Source organism: Cannabis sativa, chromosome 9, assembly GCF_029168945.1.
Source record: "Cannabis sativa cultivar Pink pepper isolate KNU-18-1 chromosome 9, ASM2916894v1, whole genome shotgun sequence".
NCBI lineage: Eukaryota > Viridiplantae > Streptophyta > Magnoliopsida > Rosales > Cannabaceae > Cannabis > Cannabis sativa.
In genome coordinates this window covers 258653-270195 of record NC_083609.1, presented here as the reverse complement: position 1 = coordinate 270195, position 11543 = coordinate 258653, and the positions used below count along the sequence as shown (strand labels likewise).

The window sequence follows — 11543 nt, the reverse complement described above, 5'->3', positions numbered from 1 at the left end:
TGAAATCTAAACGCTGAAATGAAAATAATAATTAATTCGATTAGATATTAGATGTATTTTATTTTTCAACACCTTCAAAATCTGATTTGATATAATCTAATTGGATATTAAAAAAATATTCAATTTGATCCAATCATAATTGTATATTTAATATTTAACTGTCAATTGTAATTGAATTGATTGATTGCAATTAAATTAGATCGATTTATGTACACTCGTCTTTGTATACCATTTTGTACCAATTTAAAAAATAAAAAATCTAATTTATCAATTATCATTTAACAATATAAAAAGTTAAATCAATAACTTTTATATATTCTAAATAGTATTTTCCAAATGAAATATTCCACAAAATACTATAAATTCATAAATAAATAAATAAAAATAGATTACTCTTGTTTCCAATTTGTTTGACTTTTTAAAGTTTGTTAGTCTTAGAATCTAATTTATACATAAAAAAAAAATAGATGGATAAAATTGAGAATGAAATAATTTTCTTCATTTTTCTTAGTTTAATAAATAAATAAATTAAAGAAATAGAAAAAGAATGACATAATAATAATAATAAATGATAATGAACTGTAAGTAACGAACTGGACGTATAAGAGTGAGAGACTCTGTGTGAGTGTGTGAAAATCTCTGAAACAAAGCTAAAGTTTCTTCTTTTTTATCATTTTTCCAATTCCATATCCAAATATAGTAAACCCAAAATCTCAGATCTCATATTCTTTCATTCTCTATTCTATCTCATCTCCCATTGCCGACACACACTTCACTTACTTGGTATGATTCTTTATTCTATTCTTCTACTAATTTTTACTATTTTGGGTTTTTAGTTTTCTGGGTTTTCTTTCAATCTTCGATTCTTTTGTTGGATCTGGCTCATTTTTGCAATCTGGGTTTTGTTGTGTTGTATGAAATTTCATGGGTCTTTGTTAGTATGAGCTGAATCTTGGTTGATTTGTTTCTTTTTCTAGTGGGAAAAATTGAAATTTGTTTGGATCTCTGTGTAGTAGATCTTTGAGTTTTCACTTAGTTCATTGATTGAGTCGGTTTACATTGTTCCAATTCAATTAGAGTTGATTACAGCTGAATCTTGTTCCATTACCATTATCCATGTGTGTTTGGGGAATTAGTTTCGTATTGTGGGCAGATTGATTTTTTTAGTATTATCATTAGTGTGATATTGTGGACTTTTGCAACACTATTTTAGTGGTTGTGTGCCAGATTCGATTAGATTGTTTAATAATTTAAAACTTGGTGGTAGTTAGTCTGACTTTAATCTTTTACAATAATTGTATGGTTAAACTTTATGATTTTGTTGAATTGATTTGAGAATTTCAAGTTGTGTTCACATGCTTACTTGATTTCTAGGATTTTTGTTGATAAGTAACACCACTGATGATGGGCTTGATGTTCTTTAAGTTTTGATTATGTATGATGCTTTTGTTGTACTCTTATAGTAGATCTTTGAGTCTTTTCTTGCTTCATTGATTGAATCGGTTTACATTGTTCCAATTCAATTAGAGTTGATTACAGCTGAATCTTGTTTCATTTCTATTATCCATGTGTGTGGAATTAGTTTTATATTGTGGGGAGATTGATATTTTAGCATTATCATTAGTTTTGAGATTTTCAGTAGTGGAGGTTTAGCCTATTGTGGACTTTTGCAACATTTCTTGTGTGGTTGTGTACCAGATTCGAATAGATTGTTTAATAATTTAGAACTTGGTGGTAGTTAGTCTGACTTTAATCTTTTACAACAATTGTATGTTTAAAGTTTAATGATTTTGTTGAATTGATTTGAGAATTTGAAGTAGTGTTGTTCCAATTCAATTAGAGTTGATTACAGCTGAATTTTGTTCGATTTCCATTATTCATGTGTGTGGAATTATTTCATATTGTGGGGAGATTATTTTTTAGTATTATCATTAGTGTGATATTGTGGCAACACTATTTGTGTGGTTGTGTACCAGATTTGAATAGATTGTTTAATGATCGGATAGTCTGACTTTAATCTTTTACGATAATTGTATGCTTAAAGTTAATGATTTTGTTGAATTGATTTGACAATTTCAAGGATTTTTGTTGATAAGTTATGCCCATGATGATGTGCTTAATGTTCTTTAAGTTTTGATTATGATGTTTTTTGTTGTACTCTTTACAGGTCTGATACTCTCTTCTCTTTAGCATTTTAATAATTTGTGCTGATATATTTCGGTAAAGAAGTTGTGGGACGACAAGGTTAACTGGTGGCTTTGGCTGGTGTTTTTCACAAATTATGTCTTTGTGAAATGTGATTTTATTGTTTAGTACTTAAGAGGTACTGAATATTATTTTTAACTGAGGAACTGGGAACCTGCGTAAATGATGAGAGGACGATCTGATGGAACGCAAAAGAAGCGTTTAATTACTTCTCTTTGCGTTGTGGCAATCTTTCTTTGTTTCCTATATGCATATTATGGATCCATCTTTGGCTCTCAAAGTCATGGTGCATCTGCAATAGAATATGGTAGCAGATCTTTGAGAAAACTTGGATACTTGGGTGGGGATGATGGCTCTGATGACAAGCAGGAATCATTAGTAAAAGTTTTTGATGGAGATGATGGTATTACACCAAAGAGTTACCCTGTAAGCTCTCTCCTCCAAAACCCATCTTATTTTTGTAGAAATCGAGATTTAACCTGAAAGATTTTAAGTTTTTGTGCTGACAAATTTCGCTTTGCCTACTTTAAGGTTTGTGATGGTCGACATTCGGAATTAATCCCATGCTTAGATAGAAATCTCATATACCAGATGAGATTGAAGCTGGATCTGTCTTTGATGGAGCACTATGAACGGCATTGCCCTCCTCCAGAGCGGAAGTTCAATTGCTTGATTCCTCCTCCACCAGGGTACAAGGTAATGATGTAGTAAAGTTAAGTTGTAGGTCTTCTGTGAAAAAAATAGTTAAGATGGAGTAAATATCTAATGTTCAATACTTTTCTTGCTGTTTAGATCCCAATCAAGTGGCCGAAAAGCAGAGACCAAGTGTGGAAAGCAAACATACCTCACACTCACCTTGCTCATGAGAAGTCAGACCAAAACTGGATGGTTGTGAAAGGTGAAAAGATAGAGTTCCCGGGTGGAGGCACACATTTTCACTATGGAGCTGATAAGTACATTGCGTTAATTGCAAATGTAAGACTATCGATCGTTTCTTTTATCTACATATATTACTTAAGGATTGAGTAGCTGTGTTTTACTTAGAATACATATGATTTGAAATTGCAGATGCTCAACTTTTCAAACAATGTTTTGAACAATGGAGGAAGATTAAGAACAGTTCTTGATGTTGGCTGCGGAGTTGCAAGTTTTGGAGCATACCTTCTTTCATCTGACATCATTGCAATGTCCTTGGCACCAAATGACGTGCATCAAAACCAAATCCAATTTGCTCTAGAGAGAGGAATTCCTGCTTATCTTGGTGTTTTAGGGACCAAGAGACTTCCGTATCCAAGCAGATCTTTTGAGCTTGCACATTGTTCCCGTTGTAGAATTGATTGGCTTCAAAGAGATGGGATTCTTCTTCTCGAGCTCGATAGGTTGCTGAGACCTGGAGGTTATTTTGCCTACTCTTCTCCCGAAGCCTATGCACAAGATGAAGAGGATCTAAGGATATGGAAAGAGATGAGTGATCTTGTGGGTCGCATGTGCTGGAGAATAGCTGCAAAGAAGAATCAAACTGTCATTTGGCAAAAACCACTAACAAATGACTGTTATAAGCAACGGGCACCTGGTACTTTGCCGCCTCTATGCAAAACTGATGAAGATCCAGATGCAACTTGGGGTGTCTCGATGGAAGCTTGCATTACGCCATACTCAGACCGTGAGTAATTTCTCCTAATTATTTATTCTTGTCTGTTTCTAGTTGTTTGACATATTTTCAACACCAAAAATAGGTATGATTGTATTATTCAGAGCTACTTGCAATCTTATTGTGATTGTTATGTTTCGAAAATTGAAATGATAATTGTCATTTTAATATTTTCATATCTACTTGATAGTTGATAGTACCAATCAGCTTACTCATCAACATTCGGGCATCGGTTTTCATTGTAGTTGTACAACCACCTTGTGATAGTGTATGAAATATGAATCTCTGTTTGTCCTTTCAGATGATGATAAAGTTAAGGGCAGTGGATTAGCTCCTTGGCCAGCAAGATTGACTGCCCCTCCTCCACGACTTGCTGATTTTGGCTATTCAAATGATATGTTTGAAAAGGACACGGTAAATAAATTGTGAATGTTGCAACACATGTTCTAGATTATTGTAATGCGGTTTTAATAAACACCCTTGTGTTGTGTAGGAAATTTGGCGACGAAGAGTGGAGAGTTATTGGGATTTATTGAGTCCAAAGATCGAATCAAACACACTGAGGAACATAATGGACATGAAAGCAAACATGGGGTCGTTTGCAGCTGCTCTCAAGGCTAAGGATGTTTGGGTGATGAATGTTGTCCCCGAAGATGGCCCGAACACACTTAAGCTCATATATGACAGAGGTCTTATAGGCTCTATCCATAACTGGTATGCCAATTTTAGTTGCTAAAAAACATAAACTCATAATGCAAAAGAATCAACTTCTCATTCATATTCACATTACTGGTTGGTTTTATTTTTACAGGTGTGAAGCCTACTCAACATACCCTCGAACCTACGATTTGCTCCATGCTTGGACTGTGTTCTCTGACATGGAGAAAAAGGATTGCAGTCCCGAGGATCTGCTGATTGAGATCGATCGTATACTCAGGCCAACTGGTTTCTTAATCATCCGAGACAAACAATCGGTGGTAGATTTTGTGAAGAAGCATCTAACAGCACTACATTGGGAAGCAGTGGCAACGGGTGATTCTAGTTCAGATTCGGAGCAAGACGTAGGAGACGAGGCTGTTTTTGTTATCCAAAAGAAAATATGGCTGACCAGTGAAAGTGTCAGGGATACAGAATAAGAATAACAAGAAAGAATACAAACCAACAAAACTACCCTCAATTGCTTTGCTTTCTTACAAAAACAATGTCAATTCCATTTTGTAGCATTAAAAGGATGTTTTTTTTTCCCTTCTATTTCATTGTTATAATGATTTTTTATTACTTGAAAGCTATATAGACCAGTACTATACTACTCTACTACCATCATCATCAGCATCATCTATAGGTTATTCTTCAGATTTTCAGTTTTAGACATGTTTTGAAGTTAATGTAAGCTACTCAGTCTATGAAATATGAATTTAATCATTCAAAAATATATACATCTATATGTGTGTTGCTGAATTGCTGAATTAGTTATATAAGAAGCATAGGAAATCTTGTAATGTCAGAACTCATTAAAGAGACTGTTATTATTAATGAATACAAACCATCGTGATATCGAAAACAAACTAATTTGAAATCCCCATTGTGTAAATTTTTACTTTTGTAATAATACTAATAAGATCTCAAATCTTCAATCTTATAAAAAGAAAAAGAAACCCAAAGATCAAATTTTTAAAAACAAGAGAATTGAGATGTGTTAATGATACTAATTATAGTAATTTGTTCCAACCAAATTGAATAGAGGAGATTCTACAAAATCCATAGTTCCTAATGAAATGGTTGGTTTGTTATTAGAAATAGAGAAAGAAAAACATAAATTTGAGAAAAAAAGAGACTTTTATAAGAAAGGTGTAAGAAAAAAGGTTGGATTTTTGGGAGAAAATGAAGTACCGTTACGCGATGGTGTGTTCGTCGAACCAGAATCGAAGCATGGAGGCTCACGCCCTCCTCAAAAGGCAAGGCTTCGACGTCTGTTCTTACGGTACCGGTGCCCATGTCAAGCTCCCGGGTCCTTCCCTCCGAGAACCCAATGTCTACGATTTCGGAACTCCATACAAGCAGATGTACGACGATCTTCGCCGCAAAGATCCCGAATTGTAATGAATATCCATTCTTTCTTTCTTTCCCCTAAATCTTTTTAGGTTTTTTTTTTCTTTGTTTGTAATTTCTTCTTCTTGTATTCAGGTATAAGCGTAATGGGATTTTGCCAATGCTTAAGAGAAACGCAGGTGTCAAAACGGCACCCCAGAGATGGCAGAACAACGCTGCTGATGGCTGCTTTGATGTCGTTTTCTCCTTTGAGGAAAAGGTTTTTGATATGGTCATTGAAGGTATTGTATTTGCTATGAATTGGGATGTTGTTCATTTTGTTTTTCCAATTGCCATTGTTATGGTTCCTTTTCCAAGTTTCTATTTTGAGCTAGTTTGATGATAATGCAGACCTTTAGTTTAGAGTTTAGGCTGTGTATAAGATCTTAGTGTGTTTAGTTCTATGGAGTTAGCCATCATTACCTGTTGGTATGGTCTAGAACTTAATAATACATTGTCTTGGACGCGAGATAGCTCAAATGGTCAGGCATGTGGTTTGCTTTGCTCGCACAAAGTCTTAGTTCGTGTCTTCTTGGGTACCTACATAGGAATTGCTATAGTTTCCTCGTCTCCAAATATTGTAATCTATTGTGTAACCACTCCGCTACAAGTGAGGTTTTCCAATAAATTTGAGCGGGGATCAGTCTAAGACAAGTGACCTCTCTATCTCTTTTCAAACATTGCAAGGATGCAAAATTTTCTATTGTATGAAAGTAAAGTTCTTTTATAAGGGGTCTCTCAAATGGTGGTTTGCTTTGCTCGCACAAAGCCTTAGTTCAAGTCCCTCTTGGGTACATAATTGCTATAGTTTTGTGGTCCCAAAATATTGTAACATGTTGTTAGACTGTGTTGAGAATTGGCAATCTCAAGATGATAGCTATTTTTTTGCTCTAGGTGCGGATCGGATATGATCACCATGTTGAGAATCATGGGGTTCCATCTCAAAACCAATTGGCAATGAGTGGAGTAGCCCATGTTCTTATATATGGCTCAATTATCTACCATTTATTCTATATGGGACAATGTCCACAACAGACAGCATATATATTCCGCTTTAACTTGAATGACCTATGTAATCACAGTTTTTCTTTGCCACAAGTGAGGTTTTTCGATAAATTTGAGTGGGATCAGTCTGAGACAAGTGATCTCCATCCCTTTCTTAAAAATAAAAAAATAATCTATTGTGTTGGAGTTTCAAAAACATAACAAGTATGCAAAATTTTCCATGCTGAAACTAATCTCTGAACAACTTGTAACTTAGAGTTGTATGGTATGAAAGTAAAGGTCTTTTATAAGTGTATGAACTTTTAGAAAAGGATAACGGTTTGTAAAACGACAACAGTTGGAGGAACTTTAGAATATTTGGACTGCTTTAATGTCTAATGTATCAGAAAATAACCAGAGAAAAAGAAAAAGAACTGAGAATAATTATCAATGAGGGACTGATAAGATATATTACTTTGTAGGATCCCTATGTTGGGTGCCTGCCTTCAAGGGTTGTTAAGTGAGTTTGGGAAAGTAGAAAAGTGCAAAAGAGTTTCCCTTGTAATTGCTGTCTTTTTGTTGCTGAGTGCTGACTACCCTTTTGATTTGAATTCATATACACTTCTGTCTGTAATTTACATGTGGGTTGGATTTTCAAATTCAAAAAGAGCTTATTGTTTGTTGGAACGTAGTTGACTGGCGGTGCATACATGTTTACTTTTCTATAGAATCTGTCACTGTCGTCCCTTTTGATTGTTTTCGGTTTTGTTTTGCTTGGAATGTCATCTTTGTTCACAATCTGATCACTGTGCAGATCTTAACACTCGAGAACACGTTAAAATGAAAGCCGTGTTGGTAATCAACTTAGAGGTCAAAGACAACCACGAGGAGGCAGCCGTAGGAGCTAGGCTTGCTATGGAACTATGTCAACAGGTATTTATACTGCTATGCAATACTTTATAGTAAGGAACTATGCCATGTATTATCTGTCTTCATAAGTGATTAATACATACCCCTTGATTGAATTTCGTACATAGATTGAAGCACATGAAATGTGGGAAGATTCCATTGATGATGTTGTGATTGCTTTTGAGAAACAGCATCGGCGGAAGTTGTTATATACCGTCTCCTTCTATTGAAAATCGAAAATTTAGTATATATTAGTGACTCTCAACATGTTGTGCTTCCATTTTGAAATAAGAGTAGTGAAAATTGAAGGTGTGTGATTTCAAAGTAACTTTAGAGTGTTTCTTCTATCATTACATGTGTTTCAATGGATTAACCACAACATATAGACTTTTAGATTAAGTTTTCTATAATGTGACCTTTTGATTTGATCAAAAGCTTAATTGCCATTATCATGATAATGTTTGATATCCCTTTAAATCTTTGGAATATGCTTTTTGATTCTGAGTTCTTAATGGTTATTCAATTGAAGTTGGTCCCATTTTCCATGGTTTTATATTATTTAAAAAGAGTAGGAAAACATAATTTGTAACCATTGGCATCATGGCATGTGTAATGCCCTAATGCATGTGCATCTCTCTCTCTAAATGAATACCAACATTTAGTCATGTTTTTTACTTGATTTTCTCCCTTCCAAAGAGACATAGAGGACCCCTGTTGGGCTCATGAATCTTGTTCCAAATAAAAAACACATTGTAGTTTGTGTTTTGTGTTCTTTCTTTTTGTTTTTTTCTTAAGTTACATACATTCATACAATACATGGAACTTGATTGATTCTTCTCCCAAGCTATCCATCATCAACCATGTGACTATGTCACTATCCTTCTTATGACACGTGGCATCATAAGATAATCACTACCATCATTGCCCTCTTGCCACATGGCAATCCTTAGTTGAAAATGGTGATTTGATTCTAAACTATGGCCAAATAGTAGATTATTAGGACTACTTTATAAGTGTTTATATTGGTGCTTGTCAAGATTAAATGGAGTCGTAAAATACTATTTTATAAAGATAAAACAAGAAAGAATGTCAATTGTTGGCACCAATGCCAAACTATTTAATTATTGAAGAAATGTTAAGGAGTATCTTAAGGGTCAAACACCATAAGAGATGGTATGCTGTTATTGGTGCATTTCAATATCGGGTAAATCATTAACCAATTATAAGATACCATATTAGTATGATGTTGAATAATTTAAAGTGTCAAATAGTAATGATTTATTATATTGACATAACATAAGGTGGTTTAGTATTTTATCTTTATTTGATTAAGAATTAGATCTAAGGTATAAGCCATGTTTATTTTAGCTCCTTTTCTCATTATCATTATAATGTCTTACATTACAAATCTAATAAGGCAATAATAATTGTTGTTTATTGAAGTGTGACACAAGGCTTAATGTGATTGAGCATTGTGATTAGTTTAATAGCCTTATGGTCTTTTTGGTCATGGCATTTTCAGAAACTTTTTCCCCTCTTTTTTCTTCTTTCTCATTCATATTTGGATTGGTTATTGTATAGAATTAGAATAGGCATTTATTCAATAATAGAATAGAATGGTCCACCACCACCATTGATGCCCTACTTCTAAGGGAACCCACCCAAAACCCAAGTTGCTTATGTTGTGGGGTTTGCTTTTTTGTTTTTCCAAACCTTATCCTTTTTCTTCTTCTTCTTCTTCCTTTCAAACCCAAGTCTTAGAAAACACATCTCCACAAAATAAAAATAAATAAATAAATAAAGAGGGTCATATAATGTCCATTCAAAATAAGAGAGTATTAAGAAGATATATATACTAAAAGTCAACATCTTTTGTTGCTTAACAGCTATAAATTCTTCTTATTATTTAAATACTTGTTTGTATATTTTTTTTTTCCAATTTAGAGGAATCTTTCACCCTCAAAAGAGTAAAGATGTGATTTTTATTGATTGTTATTATTATTATTATTATTCAAAAGCCAAATTTCCAAACTTTTTGATTATTCACTCACTAATTAAAATTCCTTAAACAAGTGATTAGAGAGAGAGAGAGGACATAACACGTGGCGGTAGGTGATTGGACCGTGAGATGAGTTTGACTGACACGTGTGAAGAAGAGGCCGGACATCAAGGCTTTGAATGTGTTTGGGAGTAAAGTCTTTGTTTGGGCTATTATTCTTTGACATATATCTCTTTCTTGCTCATCCAGCTCATCAATCTAAGTTCCAACCCCCCTTTTATTTAATTCTTTTTAATAAATAATATATAATTTAATTGCAATTTTACATTTAAATTTTTTTAATCATAATAATAATAGTAATGGGATGATATATCTCTTTCGCATTTGAGTTTTATTAGTGTAGTACAATGAGAATGGCATAGCCATAATAATAACGATTATATTAAGTATAGTAATGGGAATGGGATAATATTATAATCTTTTGTTTTAGAAGGTAATGTGAATGAGTAATGAGTAGTTTAATGATTATTTTATTTTATATAAATAATGTAATTTTTTTGTTAATTTTTTAAGAATAAATAGAATTTATCTACCGAATTATGATTTTTGTAGAGTTTTGTCTCTTAAATTTTTTTCTGTTACGAAAATTTCCCTTAAACTATAAAAATTATTACAAATATCCTATTGCAATTGCATTTTGGTCATTTATTTAAACAGACTAACATAATATTAATCTAGCCCAATTCAAGAATCTAGATAAAAAATAAATACATAAATAACAATCTACTAATAAATTATAAAAGTAGGTATGTGCATTCTTAGAGCAACTGTTTGTATATTTAATACTAATAAACGGAATTTTAAGTAGCTTAAAATTATTAAATAATCTTGATACTACAATTATACATATAACCTATAGCCACATAAGCAAATTATTTTTAAAAAGAACAGAATGTAACTAAAAAGGGATATTTGTAATGATTTGTATTGTCCGAGAAAAAAATTTACAACAAAAAGAAAATTTAAAGGCCAAAATTCTACAAATGTTATAATTCAAGGACAAAAATCATATTTATTCACTTTTTTAATATAATTAATTTGAAGTCTCAATACATGTAAAAAGAAAAATATAACCAAAATGAGGTTACAATTAAATTTATATTATCAAAAATTGAGCTTAAAGTAATTTCATTATTTAATAGAGAGAGTCTTGCATAAATTTTTTATAACATACATGAATTATATACTCATAATAATTTATAATTCATTTTAAATAAATAACAATAGTAATATGTTCCATCCTTTTTGATTAAAGATATAACAATTTTAGAGAATTTTGCTTAGATAATCATATTCTTTATTTAGAATTTTACTATTTCACTCATATAAAAATAAAATACATATATCTTTTTCAATATATACTCTTAAATTATTTATTTTTTTTATTGAACAAAAAAAAAATGCTGAAAAACATAAATGAATTTGGTATTTGTCCCCACAAATTAAATCTTACTATTAATCTCAATTCTCACCCTTAAAACAAAAAATACTATAAATAAATAAACAAAAATTCATGATTTAAAAATTATAAAATAAAAAATAGAAAAAAGAAAACGTACAATTGTACAAACACGCAGTAATCGTGAACATTTAAAACATAAAAATGATTTAATTTAATTTAATTTAAGTTATTGATTTAATTAATAA

The 11543-nt window shown here is 32.2% G+C and overlaps 2 protein-coding genes across 3 annotated transcripts; both read left to right on the top strand.

The window, feature by feature from the left end:
• Window positions 1-516: 516 nt before the first annotated feature.
• Window positions 517-5286, top strand: LOC115722106 (probable methyltransferase PMT3). The gene is made up of 8 exons (XM_030651227.2): window positions 517-783; window positions 2168-2631; window positions 2737-2901; window positions 2998-3180; window positions 3274-3868; window positions 4158-4270; window positions 4350-4570; window positions 4668-5286. The coding sequence occupies exons 2-8, from the start codon at window positions 2368-2370 to the stop codon at window positions 4990-4992; spliced, it is 1866 nt and encodes a 621-aa protein (XP_030507087.1). The 5' UTR covers window positions 517-783; window positions 2168-2367; the 3' UTR covers window positions 4993-5286.
• Window positions 5287-5374: 88 nt separating this feature from the next.
• On the top strand, window positions 5375-10447 carry LOC115722109 (uncharacterized). Of its 2 annotated transcripts, none has more exons than XM_030651231.2 (4): window positions 5375-5952; window positions 6041-6186; window positions 7743-7861; window positions 7966-8314. In XM_030651231.2, the coding sequence occupies exons 1-4, from the start codon at window positions 5738-5740 to the stop codon at window positions 8065-8067; spliced, it is 582 nt and encodes a 193-aa protein (XP_030507091.1). In that variant the 5' UTR covers window positions 5375-5737; the 3' UTR covers window positions 8068-8314. The 2 variants fall into 2 exon arrangements, with proteins under 2 accessions (XP_030507091.1, XP_060960530.1); XM_061104547.1 differs by lacking the exon at window positions 7966-8314 and adding an exon at window positions 9911-10447 and having other exon boundaries at window positions 5476-5952.
• The last annotated feature ends 1096 nt before the right edge of the window (window positions 10448-11543 follow it).